At 37.7% G+C, this 17039-nt stretch overlaps 7 protein-coding genes across 12 annotated transcripts; 3 read left to right on the forward strand and 4 right to left on the reverse strand.

Annotated features, from left to right (window-relative positions):
• Positions 1-117: 117 nt before the first annotated feature.
• On the reverse strand, positions 118-959 carry LOC104737557 (pectinesterase inhibitor). Its single transcript, XM_010457757.2, has one exon. The coding sequence runs from the start codon at positions 847-849 to the stop codon at positions 295-297; it is 555 nt and encodes a 184-aa protein (XP_010456059.1). The 5' UTR covers positions 850-959; the 3' UTR covers positions 118-294.
• A 355-nt stretch (positions 960-1314) lies between these two features.
• On the forward strand, positions 1315-2715 carry LOC104737558 (large ribosomal subunit protein eL19y). The gene is made up of 4 exons (XM_010457758.3): positions 1315-1481; positions 1858-1980; positions 2064-2427; positions 2526-2715. Exons 1-4 carry the CDS (start codon positions 1370-1372, stop codon positions 2551-2553), a joined length of 627 nt encoding a protein of 208 aa, XP_010456060.1. The 5' UTR covers positions 1315-1369; the 3' UTR covers positions 2554-2715.
• Positions 2716-2908: 193 nt separating this feature from the next.
• On the reverse strand, positions 2909-5887 carry LOC104737559 (uncharacterized). 2 transcript variants are annotated; one of them, XM_087481181.1, is made up of 11 exons: positions 5411-5887; positions 5027-5262; positions 4852-4935; positions 4618-4751; positions 4420-4517; positions 4242-4330; positions 4039-4153; positions 3804-3958; positions 3655-3725; positions 3447-3561; positions 2909-3227 (listed from the first exon to the last, which is right to left on the reverse strand). In XM_087481181.1, the coding sequence occupies exons 2-11, from the start codon at positions 5252-5254 to the stop codon at positions 3069-3071; spliced, it is 1248 nt and encodes a 415-aa protein (XP_087337307.1). In that variant the 5' UTR covers positions 5255-5262; positions 5411-5887; the 3' UTR covers positions 2909-3068. The 2 variants fall into 2 exon arrangements, with proteins under 2 accessions (XP_087337307.1, XP_087337308.1); XM_087481182.1 differs by having other exon boundaries at positions 5027-5292; positions 5411-5556.
• A 26-nt stretch (positions 5888-5913) lies between these two features.
• On the forward strand, positions 5914-7695 carry LOC104737561 (L10-interacting MYB domain-containing protein). The gene is made up of 4 exons (XM_087481179.1): positions 5914-6249; positions 6344-6428; positions 6531-6949; positions 7034-7695. Exons 1-4 carry the CDS (start codon positions 5914-5916, stop codon positions 7517-7519), a joined length of 1326 nt encoding a protein of 441 aa, XP_087337305.1. The 3' UTR covers positions 7520-7695.
• Positions 7500-9509, reverse strand: LOC104737560 (protein DEHYDRATION-INDUCED 19 homolog 5). 2 transcript variants are annotated; one of them, XM_019234761.2, is made up of 6 exons: positions 9384-9509; positions 9163-9250; positions 8918-9051; positions 8241-8318; positions 7897-8144; positions 7500-7799 (listed from the first exon to the last, which is right to left on the reverse strand). In XM_019234761.2, the coding sequence occupies exons 2-6, from the start codon at positions 9242-9244 to the stop codon at positions 7682-7684; spliced, it is 660 nt and encodes a 219-aa protein (XP_019090306.1). In that variant the 5' UTR covers positions 9245-9250; positions 9384-9509; the 3' UTR covers positions 7500-7681. The 2 variants fall into 2 exon arrangements, with proteins under 2 accessions (XP_019090306.1, XP_010456063.1); XM_010457761.3 differs by lacking the exon at positions 9384-9509 and having other exon boundaries at positions 9163-9376.
• A 101-nt stretch (positions 9510-9610) lies between these two features.
• LOC104737562 (syntaxin-42) lies at positions 9611-11971 on the forward strand. Of its 4 annotated transcripts, none has more exons than XM_010457765.3 (8): positions 9611-10063; positions 10242-10518; positions 10830-10919; positions 11037-11117; positions 11269-11346; positions 11434-11499; positions 11600-11680; positions 11753-11971. In XM_010457765.3, exons 1-8 carry the CDS (start codon positions 9873-9875, stop codon positions 11858-11860), a joined length of 972 nt encoding a protein of 323 aa, XP_010456067.1. In that variant the 5' UTR covers positions 9611-9872; the 3' UTR covers positions 11861-11971. The 4 variants fall into 4 exon arrangements, with proteins under 4 accessions (XP_010456067.1, XP_087337309.1, XP_010456068.1 ...); XM_087481183.1 differs by having other exon boundaries at positions 9747-10063; positions 10846-10919; XM_010457766.3 differs by having other exon boundaries at positions 9749-10063; positions 10245-10518.
• On the reverse strand, positions 11954-14391 carry LOC104737563 (uncharacterized). The gene has a single exon (XM_010457767.3). It carries the CDS (start codon positions 14313-14315, stop codon positions 12267-12269), a length of 2049 nt encoding a protein of 682 aa, XP_010456069.1. The 5' UTR covers positions 14316-14391; the 3' UTR covers positions 11954-12266.
• Between the last annotated feature and the right edge of the window lie 2648 nt (positions 14392-17039).

A 17039-nucleotide genomic window follows, 5' to 3' on the forward strand; every position in this document is an offset into this window, starting at 1 on the left:
AGCCAAGGAGGGAAAATAAAATACACAATTTGATTTTGTGTCCAAAAAAAAAAATTACACAATTTGATTACATTTACGGGTCACTACTAGGGGAATGTACCAAGAAAATTTCCCATATTTATTGTATGAACTATATGTATATATATTCAACAATATGTTCATCCAAAATTTCGAAAAACAAGTTTTTCAAATATCGTTAAAATTTACACTCAGTACAAATCAGCGAGCCATTTTTTTTAAAAAAAGTATAACAAGTGAACACATATAAATAATTAATCAGCAACAAATTTAAATTTAGGGAGTTAAAATAGTGTTAATGAGAAGAGCGTCCTTGCAAAGCTTCAACAAGTTTGAGTTCCTACGAGCAAGCTCAACATCATTACCGGCACGATCGTCCAAAGCATTTTCACAAGCCTCACCGTCGCTAATAGCCGTGTTGAGCCAAATATCCACGTCGATGAACGAGTTTTGCATCAAAGCGGCGAGAGAATCGTCGAGCTGGGCGACTGCGTCTAAGTAATTCTTAGAGCAATCGTCGAGGGTGTCTTCGAGTGCCGGCTCGAGGTTCTTTTGCTTCAGTTTGGCTTTGATGTAGAAAGATGTGTCCGAAGCATTTGAGGACGCGATGCTTAAAGCGATCACACCTAGTTTTGGTGCGGTTGCGGTTGCTGCCTCAGGACGTGAGGTTAGGCTTGCAACGCAAAAAGCTTTGTCTTCGGATTTCTCGCAGAGTTTCTCCACTAGGGCTTTGCCTTTCTCGGTGAATGTTGGTGGTGGAGCTTTACCGGCTATGGCCACCGTGACGTAGACGGAGAGGAAAAGGAGAAAGATCCTTCCAACCATTTTCATCGTTTTTTTTTTTTCCCTTCTTTCTCAACTTCTCTTCTTCTCGTGGTTCTTAACTATTAAGAAGAATAATCAATATAGAAAATTGTTATTTAAAGAGCTTAAAACATTTATTTTTGGGTTCTTCTATGTTTTCCTAACATCTTTTACACCGGTTGTTCTATTTTTAAGTTTTCATCTTCCCTCTCAATCTATATTTAGGCTATTGGTGGTTTTTTTTTTTTTTTTTTTGCCTCTTGTTTCTTGTTTTGGGTTGGGAGAGTTTTGTGTTACGAGAGAGAAGGTCAACTCCTATTTGTACAAAGTCAATGATTGGCCTACATGGTACATCAACAAATTAACTATTCGTTTGGGTGTTAAATTCAAAACCATTGGGCTTAGCAGAAAGCCCAGTTAGAAAATGATAGGTTTTTTTTTTTTCCGGCTGAGAGTAACCCTAGAAAATGTTATATATAATGATATCGTCTTCTGCGATCAGCTCTTCTCCGCCAAAATCACAATCTCCACAAGGGAGGAAGCTGAAATGGTTTCGTTGAAGCTTCAGAAGCGGCTCTCAGCATCAGTGCTCAAGTGCGGGAAGAAGAAAGTATGGCTCGATCCGAACGAAGGGAGTGATATCTCCATGGCCAATTCGCGTATGTTGTTCTTCGTACTTGCAAATGTTGATTAGATTTAACTTTCTCAGTCTCGTTCTGGTTTATCTCTGCGGTTGAAGCTTGGTAGATAATACAGAAGATTATGGATTTCTGTAGCTTAATTTTGTAGGAGACGTTGAATGATTTGAACTTAGTCTGATGAATTTGAGCTAGGAAATGATGTTTATTAGATAGCTTTGGAATCACTATAATGATCTATGGTTTCTGTTAGTTACTGAATCAACATGCCATATAACACTGTTGGTTTATGATTGTTGTTTTGTTTTATTCGATATGAAATGGTGACGCATCTGTATGCATTTGGCATTTGGGTTTTAATTCTGACTAAGGTTTTGGATTGTTGGTTTAAATTTAGGCCAAAACATCAGGAAGCTTGTGAAGGATGGATTCATCATCAGGAAGCCAACAAAGATCCACTCACGTTCAAGAGCACGTGAGTTGATTATAGCCAAGAGAAAGGGACGTCACTCTGGTTATGGTATGTAACATTTGACCCACACTCACTCTTTTTGAAAACTATATACAGATGTTTTATGCGGCTATTGTGTATAAATGGTTAAGGTAAGAGGAAGGGTACCAGGGAGGCAAGGTTGCCAACTAAGGTATTGTGGATGAGGAGGATGAGAGTTCTGAGGCGTCTTCTAAAGAAGTATAGGGAGACCAAGAAGATTGACAGACACATGTACCATGACATGTACATGAAAGTCAAGGGAAACGTCTACAAGAACAAGCGTGTCTTGATGGAAAGTATTCACAAATCCAAGGCTGAGAAGGCTAGAGAGAAGACTTTGTCTGACCAGTTTGAGGCTAAGAGGGCTAAGAACAAGGCTAGCCGAGAAAGGAAACATGCTCGACGAAAGGAGCGTCTTGCCAAGGGTCCTGGAGGAGATATACCTGCCGTTGCACCACCTGCTCAAACCGCTGAGTAAGTTTTGATCTTAATCACATGTGAACCAGATTTGTAATTTGTAATTTGTAATTTGTAATTCTAAACTCTTTTTCATTGGGTCGTTTGTTGTGCAGGGTACCAGCAAAGAAGTCTAAGAAGTGAGAAGTTTGCTCAGTAGTGAATTCTCTTTAGCAGTGATTTTGAATGGTTTTTGTGTTCCAGCTTTGTAAAAACTCTCTGTTTGTGACAAATATGATAACTTTTGTCAGTAGTTCGTACTGTTTCAGGAGACTTAATTCCATCTTCCAGCCCTTTTTCTCTCTTTATCATCTTAGTAATACCCTTATCCACATGTTTTAGCACATAATCATAGTTGAGCTGGGATCATAGGTGAACTACAAGAGATATTAGACAGCTTTGTCCTTATAATCTATATGATCAAATTATTCAATAAATTGTTTGTGCTTATAGCGAGATGTAAGTAAGTGTAAATCCAAGTTTACTAAAGACGAAGCAATTTTTAAAATCTCCCTTTTTCTACAAAATCTATATAGAGATCGTTAAACAGGCAAAACCCATGAAAAGTTTACAAAAACTAGGTTCGGTTCGATCGGATTCTTTAGGAACAAAACTTTCGAGGCAACAGCCAGCAGGGAACAGAAACAGAGGACAAGATTCTAAGCTGTCTGACTATATAGTTGAACCCAGACGAACTCTTCCTTGTAACTTAAGCTCGAGTCACATGAGTTCGCACACGTGTACACCACAATTGTTGCCCAATCGAGAGATTCCCTATCGTTCTTACCGCCGAAGAAGAACAGTAGCTGCGGCATTACCTAATAAAACCGCCATTAAAATGATAAGAACAGAGCCAAGCTTCCAATATGCAATAACAGAGAAATAAAATTGTGTTTTTATTGGTTAAAAGTTGATTTGATTCAGCTGAAATTGTCGGTCAATTCTTAAGATAAACAAAAGAAGTGACTAAGACAAGGCCAATACAAGTTTCATGAGAGAAGAGTTCATTAAATCTAGGTGAAAAGCGAAAGCATTACCTGAAATTCAAAACAAAGAGAACCACCACAAGATTTGCAATTGGGTATCTCAGATTTAGAGGCTCGTCCGCTTGCCATTGGCCAAAGAGGTTTAGCACCAGAGCTTCGGGAATATCTGTATCAATATGTATTTCACAAATTGATGTTATAAGAGAATCAAGAAAAGATGTATACAAAAATTCACAACTTCTGTGTGTATGAATCACACCTTAGAACTTGTTCAGGGGCTTTGGCTACACGTTGCTGGAAATCAACCCAAATCTTTTTATCAGCATCTCCCTGTACAAGCATGAAAATTGAGAAATCATTCAAGGCATTTTGAAGTTTGCAAAAATGGCCATGACAAGTGACTTTTACCTCATAATCGTTCATTAGCGATTGCATTTGGTCGTTAACATCTCTCTTTGAGACCAAAGATTTAGCTATTTCATCATCTCCGGACATCTCTGTATCATACTCACTTTCATCCTCATGAATCACTACAAATTCTTTCCATAGACTCTTACTCGCAACTGCACAAATCAAAATATTAATATCACCTAGGTTTACACACAGTTCCAAGGATAAGAAAAGTTTGTGAATTTTGCTAAACCTTTCTGCTTTTGAGTTAGGGCGACCCCATTATTGACAGGGTCTGAGTCAGATGTCTCAATAACCGCTCGAAGCTGTTGGCATTCGGTTTTATGACCCATGCGCCAATGCAGGGCCTGGAAATCGGACAGATTGTAAAGATTTGTTTAAAAGAGCAGATGATCAAGCGGAACAACAGAAACTTCGATGAACATATGCAAACACCTGGTGTGTTGGTGAACAATATCGAGCACTTTTGCAGCCACTACATAGTTTATCTCCTTTCCACGTTCCACACCACGTGCAAAGTGGAGCTGAAAGTAAAGCAGACAATATCAAGAACTGACGATTAAAAGAGAATTCTCTCGGAATTGAGTCAAACCCATCAATCAGTTCACAATACCTCCATTTCCCAATGGCTTGTCTGTTCCATCGTGCTTTGGAGCCTCACTCGAGTAAAAAGGATTAACACGAGGCAATTGGCATCGGAAAACCTTCATACTTCAGGAACCAAAATATAAAAAAAAACAGTACTTTAGTGTAAAAGAGGAGACAAAACAATACAAAGATGCAATATGTATAGCAATAGGTATCTTTCTACCTCCGCATAGCCTTCTCGGGGGCACGTTTCCATTGTTCATGTTGATCACGAAGTAGACAAGACATAGATGGACACATGAAGAGAAACAACGACCGATGAAAAGTTGATTCCTTGTCCATGATAGGAGTATAAAGCTGCCAAATTCCCCCCCCCCCCCCCCCCCCACAAATCCCATTAAATAAACTGATACAAAAAAACATGCAAAAACAACAAACTAAGTTGTATGAAACTTACTTGCAGTACAAATTGCATAGGTACTTCACATAGATCACACAGAATTGACTTCCCTGACGGTAAATTAACTGGATCTAACCATGCCTATACCAAGAATCAATACATAAGAACACATAAAAGGAAGAAGAAGACACTTTTGATTGCAAAAAAACTGAAAGATGTTTTAACATAGTACCGGAACACCACCAGCTAGATTAGGGAACAGTTGACGAAGAGTCGACCAAGAGAATCGAGGACTCTCAACGAAACCTAACGTCACAGGCTCATAATCATCCTCATCATCATCATCAAATTCATCAATGTTTACGGGTTCCATTGCAGTCTCCTCATCTTCATCATCATCGAGCTGAGTTATCCGGAGGCCTTTGAAATTATCCATTGAGTCTCCGTTGAAGCTACTCATCGACTTATCTGTGTTGAATTGAAACCAAAAACAAGAAACTGTTAGGGTTTTACTCTCTTCGTTTCATTTCATAAAACCTCTCAAAAAGTAATTACCAAGAAACAATACACTAATCAGAATCTAATCATAAGGGTTTTCATAAAATAAAAAACTTACAATACTCAGCCGGGGGATGGAGATGTTCTTGAGTAGCCGGAAAATAGAATCTTCTTCTTCTGTCAATTTAAACCCCAAAATTTTGTGGACATCTCTCACGAAGAAGACGACGACGACGAAAGCGAGAAAACAAACGTCACTCCCAAACGATATAAAGTTATAAACCCTAGATGAAACGTTGTTCTTTTATTATTTTAGGCCCATAATTAGTTAAAGCCCAACAAAGTAATATAAGAAGCCCATAGAGTTTTCTAAATTGGTTGCGCGAGTAAACCTAACCTTATCCTGGACAACCGTATCCCTAAATTCTCACCATTTTCCTGTTCACCGGAGCTCTCTGTAAGCGACGATTCTCTGCTCTCTAGCTTTTTTAGTCGAATCTAAGTTATGGGCCGCAAATCTTATATCTGATTTCTTAATTTGATTTTCTCAATTTCAAAATTTGTGTTCGTGAAATCGAATTTTTGGCAGGTATAGATAGAAGGAGGAGGAATATATACATAATGAGCACACTTAGTAGAAACGGAAACGAGAGATTAAGAACGGTGTGGACACCTGAAATGGATCAGTACTTCATCGAGCTCATGGTGGAACAAGTGAGAAAAGGCAACAGATTCGAAGACCATTTGTTTAGTAAACGAGCTTGGAAGATGATGTCTTGTTCCTTCACTGCCAAGTTTAAGTTTCCATATGGTAAAGATGTTTTGAAAAACAGGCATAAGACGTTGAGGAACTTGTTTAAATCTGTCAAGAGTCTTTTGAGAGAAGATGGTTTTACTTGGGATGAAACTAGACTGATGGTTGTTGCTGATAACTGCGTTTGGGATGAGTATCTTAAGGTGTTTTTTTTTTTTGTTCGTTTTTGTTTTCCTTGTGAGATTTTGTGTCTTGTTCTTGAGGGTTAACTTTTTTTTTGGTTTTGATTTCTTGAAGGTTCATCCTGATTCGAGATGTTTTCGGATAAAGCCGATACCTTTTTACAAAGATCTGTGCTTGATTTACATGTCTGAGCACAAAGGTACAATCTTTAGTCTATTGTTACTTGAATCTTTCCCTGTACATTTGTCACAAAGATCAAAGACTCTTCACCTGAGTTGTAAGTAATTTGTGAATGATTCAGGTGAGGAGAATTATACTGAGGGAGAAACCAAGATATTGATTCAGGAAGAAGAAGGTTACAACAGAATATGTGAATCGTCAACAGTCATGTCTAACACAAAAGGAGGTAGCATCACACGGAGCAGGACTACTTGGCATCCTCCAATGGACAGATATTTCATTGATCTGATGCTGGACCAAGCGAGGAGAGGAAATCAGATTGAAGGTGTTTTTCGGAAACAAGCTTGGACTGAGATGGTTAATCTCTTCAATGCGAAATTTGAGTCTTACTTTAATGTTGATGTGTTGAAGAATCGGTATAAGACTCTGAGAAGACAGTTCAATGCCATCAAGAGTATACTTCGATCAGATGGGTTTGCTTGGGATGATGAGCGTCAAATGGTTACAGCTGATGATATAGTCTGGCAAGACTATATAAAGGTAACTGATTGCTCTGTTTAGTTGTTTAGTTATGTTTTTTAGTCTCTTTTTTAAAAAGTGTGGTCTTGTCTGAAACAACTCCAGGCTCATAGAGATGCAAGGCAATTTATGACTCGGCCAATTCCGTACTATAAAGATCTGTGTGTGCTCTGTGGTGATTCTGAGATTGAAGAAAACAACTGCTTTGTAGCTATGGATTGGTTTGACCCTGAAACTGAGTTCCACGAATTCAAGACCAGTGGAACCACAGATTTGTCTATTTCAGCTGAGGAAGAAGATAGCAACTCTCTTTTGTTTGACCCCAAGAACAAAAGAGATCAACTTGCTAATACTGATACAAGCCCTATAAACCCAAAGAAGCCCCGAGTTGATGAAACCCAAACCATGGCAATAGAGGATGCAGTTGAGGCTATTCAAGCGTTACCAGACATGGATGAGGAACTTATATTAGATGCTTGTGATCTGCTTGAAGATGAACTCAAGGCGAAAACTTTCTTGGCTCTAGATGTAAAACTACGCAAGAAGTGGTTGTTAAGGAAACTCCGACCTCAAGTAACTAAAGAATTATGAGCTGTAAACAAACAAAGTAGATGTTTGAAGATAAACAGAAGAAGCTCATTGGCTTATATTATAGACTACTCTAGTGTACTTTGCCAGAGTATCATATATAAATACTTAACACTAAGAGCAACAAAGATTCAAACAATGTATCACATCTTCTCTAATTCTTACTCAAAAGTTGTCGATATGATCGAATATGGCTGATGATATTAGACCTTGTACAAACTCTCTCTTCTTTGCCTTCTCTAGTAGCTCCGTATTTGACAAGGGAGGCAGCAGTTTCCCGTCTCTGAGAACATGCAAAAAACAAAATGAATCTTAAGACAAGGTTTGAGAAAGTGAAACAAGAGACACAGAACAAAGAATGTCAAAAAGAAGATGCTTACTTCTCTGTTGAATCCCTAATAGAGCTCTTCTCTTCCAAGCTTGCTTCACCTGACAAATCAGGCAGTACAAGCTTGGACTGGTTTTGTGACGGCGGATTGTAGATAAATGATAATAACGGGTCAGGAACACTTTTAGATGTATGGTTAGTAGACAGTGGCTCATCCATTAGAGACTGTAAATATTTCCTAGTCCCTGGAGAAAACGCTGAATATGTCTCATCCTTGTAAAGTCTCTGCTTTTGTTCAAGGTAAGTTTTCGTCAAGGAACCCAAATGCCTCGATAGAAGTATACCATCATTTGGAAAAAGTTTAAAAAGCAAGAAGAGTGAATTAAAAAAGGATATCTTTAAGACATCTCTGTGCTGCGTGGTAATGTGATCAACCATATGCATTTTCACCCGTCTGCTACAAACCGGACATATCTGCATCACAACCAAAGCTGAATTCGTAAGAAGCTATTACATTTATCATCACGAAAAAGACTACTTTCATCACTCAAACCTGAACCGGTTATAAATTTCTAAAGGTGATCTCTATAAGCATCAGGGGAATAATCCAAGAAGTCCCTACCAACTCTCTCTCTCTCTCTCTCTCTCATTACAGAACCACAATCCTACCTACTAAAGTAAGCATGCAAAAGCTCTAGAGTACAAAGAACATCGAAATTCACAACTAACTACTGTTTCATTGTAAAACCTCAGTGTCTAATAGAAAGAAAAGCAAATGAATTTTGAAGATGTATTAGAGATGGAACCAGTTTCAGAACAAAACCCTTTATTATAATAGTAGAGAAACAGAACACTATCGTAACAAGAGTAAAACTCTCAAAGAGAACTAAGTTCTCTTCCCTCGGCCGATCGAAACCTCCAAAGCACTATCTAGCTTGGATGAGTCTTTACAGTCTAGATAATAAATAAACCGTAAAATAAAAACCCTATGAGAGAAGGAAATAAGAAAATGGAAAGAATCCTAAATAACTAATAGAAATATTCGTAACAAAATGCATATGAACTGCAATTACCCCATTGTTAGCGTCTAGTTGATGATGCTCCTCGTCGATATGGAGACACAATTCAACCAAATCATAATCATCTGAGCAAAACGGGCACGGATACTCCACTGCCATTTCATCATCTTCAAACTCAATACATGAACCTATTAAACAAAATGTTTCACAAAATTTAAACCCACTACACTGTAATAAGGGCCCAAAAACTCAAAGCTAATGCAAATTGGAAAAAAAAAAAAAAGGATTTTGAAACAAACCAGACTGATACTTGGCAAGTTCTTCTAATCGATATTTCTTCGAAGAATCAAATCCACAAATGCCCAACAAAGCTTCTTCCATTTGATTCTGAATCCAAAAGAAAAAAAAAAGAACCTGAAATGAAAATCTCAGATCACTTTTTTTTTTTTATTATTACAATTAGTAAATATACATTTTCTTGCTCCTCGTGTATTTATAATTTATTAGCATCTGTCAGTACTTTTTTGTTCAGCCTGAAAGTGCGAGGAAACACACCTAAAAGGCAAGACCTTTTAAGTGTGGTCTTTTCTTTTTCTTACAAGGAGGAGAACCCATGGACACGAATCTGTGGAGGTAAAGCTAAAATGACTAAACTACCCCAAACTTAGTAGTTTTACCCTGAACAAACCGCCGTCTCTTTGTTGACTTCTTAGCCGCGTAGAGTCCACGGGCACTCTTTCGTCTTTTGCGTCATCGTCTTAAAACGTGTGCTCCACACACTTATATTGACCCAATATCACAAGTGACAAAAAAAGCTTAATAATAATATAATTGGGCCTTGTCAAGCCCATTTTTAATAAAGCCCAAATAATTATTATCCTTCGGTTCAGATTCGTTTGCTTTTTCTCCGACGACGCAAGCTCCGAATCCGATATCGTGTTCTTTTTTTTTTCCGACGAGGAACAGTACGACGGTGTACAAGAACTAAGGATCACTTGATTTGGAATTGATGGCGACGAGGAATCGGACGACGGTGTACAGGAAACACAGGGATGCGTGTAAGAGCGCGCGTGCTCCTTTATCTCTATCGGCGTCTGATTCTTTCGGTGGTCCGGTGATCGAAATGGTCAGCGGTTCGTTTTCTCGGTCAAATCACTCTTCTTATGCTCCTTTGAACACCAGTGATCCTGGTCCATCAAGGTAATAATATATTTGTTTGTTCCGATTTTGTGATTTGATTATTAAAAAAATTGGAGAATTGATTCGAAATTTGTGATTGAATTGGACGATGGAGAGTAGTTTAGGGTTTGAAAAAGCTTTGTTTTCTTGAGTCTTTTGACATATTTGTTCATTCTATCTTTGTTGTGATTGTTTGCAGTAGTGATGCCTTCACAATTGGTATGCCACCAGCTTGGGTTGACGATTCTGAGGAGATAACTTATAATATACAGAAGGTGCGAGACAAAATGGGTGAATTATCAAAGGCTCATTCAAAGGCGTTGATGCCTACGTTTGGAGATAACAAAGGGATTCAACGTGAAGTCGAGTTGCTCATTCATGATATCACTGATTTGTTGAGGAATTCAGAAAAGAGATTGCAGAAGTTATCTACCAGAGGGCCTTCAGAAGAATCAAGTCTTAGGAAAAATGTGCAGGTATTGTTGGACTATGTTAACTATAAAGAATTCGTGGCCGTTAGCTTTTCTTTTGTGCTTTTAGACAATCAGATAGGGGTAGGTGGTGGTTAAATGATCCTCATATGAAAATCTTTGATTACCATATTATCCACATTATCAGTTAGCAAATTGTATGAAGTAAATTTGGGTTTTTTTTCTCTCTTCTGTATAACAAATCTTTAGGTTATTGTATGTTTTAAGTTTGTAGCATGAGGTTAAAGTTCTGTCTACTTATATAGTGGGGTTCTCCAATGGACTTGACCTACTCTTTGACATACTGTTTTTGACAGCGTTCTCTTGCAACAGATCTTCAGAACCTCTCCATGGAGCTCCGCAGAAAACAGTCTACCTATTTGAAACGTCTCCAACAGCAGAGAGAGGTATGTTTCCTTTATTTTCAGTTAACAAACAATAAAGATTTGATTCCTGGGATATTCACGCACCCTGAGATGGACGAATTTGGTGCTCTTATTCATATTTGGCTTCTCTAATCATAGGGTCAGGATGGAGTAGATTTGGAGTTTAACTTGAATGGAAAGATTCCGAGACTGGATGAAGACGATGAACTTGGTGGGATGGTAAGTGCTTAATGGATGTGTAAAAGTATATTATTGATATTACGAAACACTTCTTATGGTTGTAACAATTCAGTTTTCCCAATCAATTACCATTGCCTTGCTTACATTGCCAATACCGTACTGAGAATCACTGGTCTTCAACAAATCTTAGGGTTTCGATGAACACCAGACAATAAAGTTGAAGAAAGGGCAACATGTCTCAGCGGAAAGGGAAAGAGAGATACAACAGGTAGCTTGGAAGCTGTTACTCTTATCATATTTTAAGGAGCTGCTTGTTTCATTTTTCTATGGTGATTAACTTCAGATTTCTTTTTAGGTTTTGGGGTCCGTGAATGACCTTGCTCAGATAATGAAGGACTTATCAGCTCTTGTGATTGACCAGGTTTCTTCTTGCTGACTTTTTAATAAGCGGCATATAAATGGATACAAAGTTTTTATTGGTTTCTCAACAATTAGTTTTCTTATGTTCTTGTATCAATTAGGGCACTATTGTTGATCGGATAGATTACAATGTCCAAAATGTTTCTACATCAGTCGAGGAAGGCTTTAAACAACTACAAAAGGTTTGATTCTTTACCAAAAAAAACTCTTTGTGAATACTACAGAATTTTCACCTTATAGAGACATTTCAACAGGCGGAGAGAACACAAAGAGAAGGACCAATGGTGAAATGTGCGACGATACTCCTTATACTTTGTTTCATAATGATTGTTCTTTTAGTCCTTAAGAATCTTTTGCTTTAGTTATAAACACCTTGTCTTTTGTTGTAACAAAGCATAACCATGTTTTCTTTTCTTGTTCTTCATTTTTCCAATGAGATTTTGTAGGAAATGAAAGGCTGAAAATGTTTGAAATAGATAAATCAAATCAAAATAAGAATGCAAGATTCTTAGATAATAATGACTCATAACGGAAATGAACATGTAAAACACAAGAAATCTAAAAGAAAAATCCTGAGCACATTAAAAACTAAGCATATGACAAATCTACAATTTAATTCGATGCAGCCATTGCTTCTCTTATTTGCTTCATCTGGTGAAGTGTAATATAATGGATGACGGGGATGACTTAGACGGACAAATGGCTCAGAAATTGAACCGCACCGGACATCGAATTCCATATCCCTATGCGGGTACTAGAGTAAAGTGCTCATTGTATAGCACATATTGTTTCTTCCTTAGAAATCCAGCTCAGTGTTGGTGGAGAATGAAGTATTGTGTTGCAATCAACCACCTCATCTTGCTTAAGGCATTCTAAAGAGCAAAAGTATTCATCTGAGATTCCAAGCATCTTCAGGATGATAGGAAAAATGCAATGCAACTTACATGAGCTGCAAAATGGACGAGAGACACTATTATTGAGCACCACCTCGTATGATACATTTCTATCTTCAACTGTGCTTCTTGGCATGAGATTTGAAAAGTTTCCGAGCACACACTTTGTATGCAAACTAGACTGGTGATCCTTACATGTGTAGAACCATTTCTCTGGATCGGTTTCTTTTTCACAAATGTCACACCAATATGTACCACTTGCTTCTTCGTCATAGCATAGTGAGAGAGGATGATCGTCAACTCTATGCTTTACCACTTGTGGTAGAGTGGCGCATTTGAAGCACAAGACAAATTTACAATCATCTTCAATGCATCTAAGCACATCATTACCCTTCTCGTTGCAGCCATTGCACCTCTTAATCTCTCCAACTTTTGAAATGTAATATAGGGGATGATCATGATTACTTCGATGGAAATACGGCTCAGAAATTGAACCGCACTGAACATCGAATGTCTTATCCCCATGCTGATATCTGAAACCATTGGAATATCTACCACAAGCAGCACACCCAAATAAATCAGCCTTGTTTGTAACTAAAGTAAGACGCTCGTTGTGTAACACATGCCACTTCACTCTAGGAAATCCAGCGCAGTCCTGGTGGAGAATGAAGTCACAATCCATACAACCATAGAAGGATTGGAGACATATTGGATGGGTGCATGCCCTGCACCGTTTGTTGTCGTCACAAAGAACACCATTAACGTGGAGTCTTAGGTGATGCTCTTTGTGGCTGAAATGTTGTATTGTGTTGTCATCTATTACCACATATGGCTCTATATCCTCTGTTTCTTCAGGTACTCCTTGGAGTTCTTTCCCATTCCACACATCTTTTGTAGTAGCACATTTCGAATGAACGACGTAGCCGGGACACCTCTCGCAACAAAAACCTCCACAAGTCCAATCCACCTTCTTCCTACAAACTCTACACACAGAATTCACAACACCAAGAAGAGAAACTCGAGAGACACGGTGATCATGCCGATTAATGTTGATGAGGCGCGGCAAGTCAAGACAGTCTTGGTGAATCATGAAATCACATTGAACACAAATGTAAGGGCTTCGATCTCCATTCAGTCCACAAGCATTACACGTAAACGAAAAGAGTCTTGGGAGAAGGGTGAGTTGGTGATCATGAGCTTTCAAATTCAGAAGAGATTGTTGTGGTGGATTCATAACACAACGCATATCCAAGGAGAAGTTGCACGGAGAGCAATGATAAAACAACCTATCATCAATCTTTCTTGTGCAAAGACGACATTTTCCATCAGAATAGTCCGGTGACTGACCTGTGGAGAGCTTAAGAGGGTGTAAAGGATGGTAGGAATGGTTTACCTCTGACGGGTGTTTTTTAAACTCAGATGGGCGCGATACGCAACCTTCATGGAAAGCTAACTCACACTCCAAACATACGTAAGGAAACTCAGCTCCAGTCTTCCCACATTTAGCATCACATCTGAAATTGCTCTGCTCCTTGTGAAGGCTAAGCTTGTGGTGATGCGTCTCGGAAGTGTCAATGACCTCTGGTGGTGGGTACTTGGCGCAGTATAGATCTACGTCGAAGTCACAGATCTCACAATGATAGAATAGGTCACTGATGCTCCTTCCACATAAATCGCAGTATCTACTTGGTCCTTTAGTACTTAGAAGCTGAAGAGTGTGATCCGGGTGAGATGGGTGTTTGACATATTCAGAGGGCTCATCGACACATTTCTTGTGGACGAAATAGTCGCAGCTTTTGCAATAGTAGCCATCACTGATATCTTCTTCCAACAAGAGTCCACAGCAATCACCTTTCCTTAGCTCATCCCAAGGCATCATAAGATGTTCATGGACCCACGGCATTAACACTCCCTCAGAATCCATGTTCGTATACTAGGCGATTTGGAACAAGAAGAAGAAGAAGAAGAAGAAGAAAAAGGTTTGGGTCTGAAATCTCCTTTCACGTTTCTTCCTCTATTAAAAGTCTTCTCTTAAATCTCAACGACGATGGTCTTATAAAAATAATAGGTGGGTGTCAGACCTTTTGATTCTGTCTGGTGGTCTTTCATTAACACTAAAAATAATTGTTACTATTGTAATAGTGACAATATATATCTAAGCGTATTATTATTTTATTTAAACGAACCACTTGTAAAGAATAGTCATTTTTTTTACTGAAGATTGATGAATTTTGTGCAATACTGAAGATATTGAGAGTAATGTGTGATAGAACCTTCCACTTGCAAAATTACAAAAGTTCACTATATGACTAGCATAGAACGAAGGTATCTGTAGTGTAGTGTTCTCGAAAATCATAATTGTTTTATTAAACCGAAACACAAAATAAAAAAGAAGTCAACTTTTGATTCTTTATTATTGTCATTAAAACAGAAGAAGAGAGACGACACAAAAATATATACAGTATACGAGCCTCAATATGCCAAAACTGGTACAGTGCCTACGTGACAGAGTCGTATCAACTCGAGGGCGAATGTGTTACAACAATGGAGTATCGCTCTCAATCACAGACTCGATAGAAACAGCATTAATTCTTCTCGGTTTATAGCTTCACTGAAGATACAGAGTAACAGAATATAAATAGACTACTCCACGTGCCATTTTACTCCTTGTGTTTCAGACTCTCTTAACTCATCCCTAATTAATTCTAGCATAGTATTATATGCTTCATTAATTCTAGCATAGTATAGGTGGTTAAATGATCCTCATATGCAACTCTTTAATTACCACTATCTTGTGGACATTCTCAGTTAGCAAATTGTATTTGACAACCTTGGGGGGGTTTTTTTTTTGTTTAAGGTGAGATTTTGTAGAAAACGAAATGGACAACAGGTTAGGTCATATAGAACTAAAACTGCAAGATTCTTAGATAAATGACACATTAACGAAATCAACTTATAATGGAAATGAACTGTTGTAAAAAGAAATGGTACAAATCTAAAACAAAACTCCCACTCGCTAGACATCTTGCTTCAGACGGTACTATAGCAAAAAGTAGAGCAAAAGTATTCATCTGAGGTTCCAATTCTCTTCAAAATGATAGGAAAAATACAACGCAACTTACACTACCTGCAAAATGGACGAGATATGCTATCATTGAGCACCACCTCAAACAATTGGAACCAATTCTGAATTGTGCTTCTTGGCATGAGATTTGAAAATTCTCCGAGCACACACTTGTATGCAATCTAGCATGGTGACCTTTACACGTGTAGAACCATGTCTTTGGGTCGGTATCTTTTTCACAAATGTCACAGCAGAATTTACCACTTGCCTTTTCGCCGTAGCACAGTGAGAGAGGATGATCATCAACTCTATGCTTTACCACTTGTGGTAAAGTGGCGCATTTGAAGCATAAGACAAATTTACAATCATCTTCAATGCATCTTAACACATCATAACCCTTCTCACTGCAGCCGTTGCAACTCATCTCTATATCTTTCGAAATGTTATATAAAGGATGATCAATATGACTTGGATGAAAAAATGGCTCAGAAATTGAAATGCACTGAACATCGAATGTGTAATGCCCGTGATGGTATCTGAAACCATTGGACCATCTCTTGCAAGCATCACACTTAAAGTAATCAGCCGCGTAATCAGCCTCGTTTGTAAGTAGAGTAAGACGGTCACTATGTAGCACATGCCATTTTTTTGTGAATATGTACTACAATGGAGTATCGCTCTCAATCACAGATTCAATTGTTTTCCAGGATAAGTTTAGACGCGATTGTTTGACAATAATAAGTCCGCATATTGACCAGGATTGTCATTTTCTCCGTGATGTTATTCAAAACATTATTACTTTCACAATATATGTAACGTTTTGAAGACTAATTGGTCGATATTATAACAGAAATTTATCAGCTATTTAATAGTCTAAATAAGCCTGAGAGTTTGGGTATCCAGGTGCAGTAGGTAGGATAGAATTTTTCGAGTATTTGAGTTTTCAAAAACTCCACCGAATTTAACCGAACACAAAAAAACGAATCGTGTAAGGTTTCAGGTGAGATTTGGTCTTGGATTTCTCTGGTTAATATCCAAAGAAAAATACTTAGATTCACTCGTAGGGTAAACCTTCTTGTTCACTTTTTCCTTTTCAACCAATCACAATCTTCTATACATTATTTTATTTTAAAAAATAAATCAAAATTAAACTGAAAACCAAAACAGATTAAGGAAACAAATTCTGTATAATATTTTTTTAAGGAAAGTTAAATATTGACTTGGTTGAGATTTTACAATTAGAATGGAATGATGTATCAGTTTGGGTTTACAAATAAGGTGATTAGAGTTTAGATTTTATAATTCAAATAAAATTATATGTCGGTTTGGATTTACAAATGAAGTGGTTAGAGTTTAGATTTTACAATTAAAACGAAATTATATGTGAGTTTCGGTTTACAAATGAAATGGTTAGGGTTTAGATTTTACAATTAAAACGAAATTATATGTCAGTTTCGGTTTACAAATGAAGTAGTTAGGGATTAGATTTTACAATTAAAACGAAATTATATGTCGGTTTGGGTTTACAAATGAAGTGATTAGGGTTTAGATTTACAATTAAAACGAAATTATATGTCGGTTTGA

This window comes from Camelina sativa, chromosome 13 (genome assembly GCF_030686135.1).
Source record: "Camelina sativa cultivar CO46 ecotype springtype chromosome 13, ASM3068613v1".
NCBI lineage: Eukaryota > Viridiplantae > Streptophyta > Magnoliopsida > Brassicales > Brassicaceae > Camelina > Camelina sativa.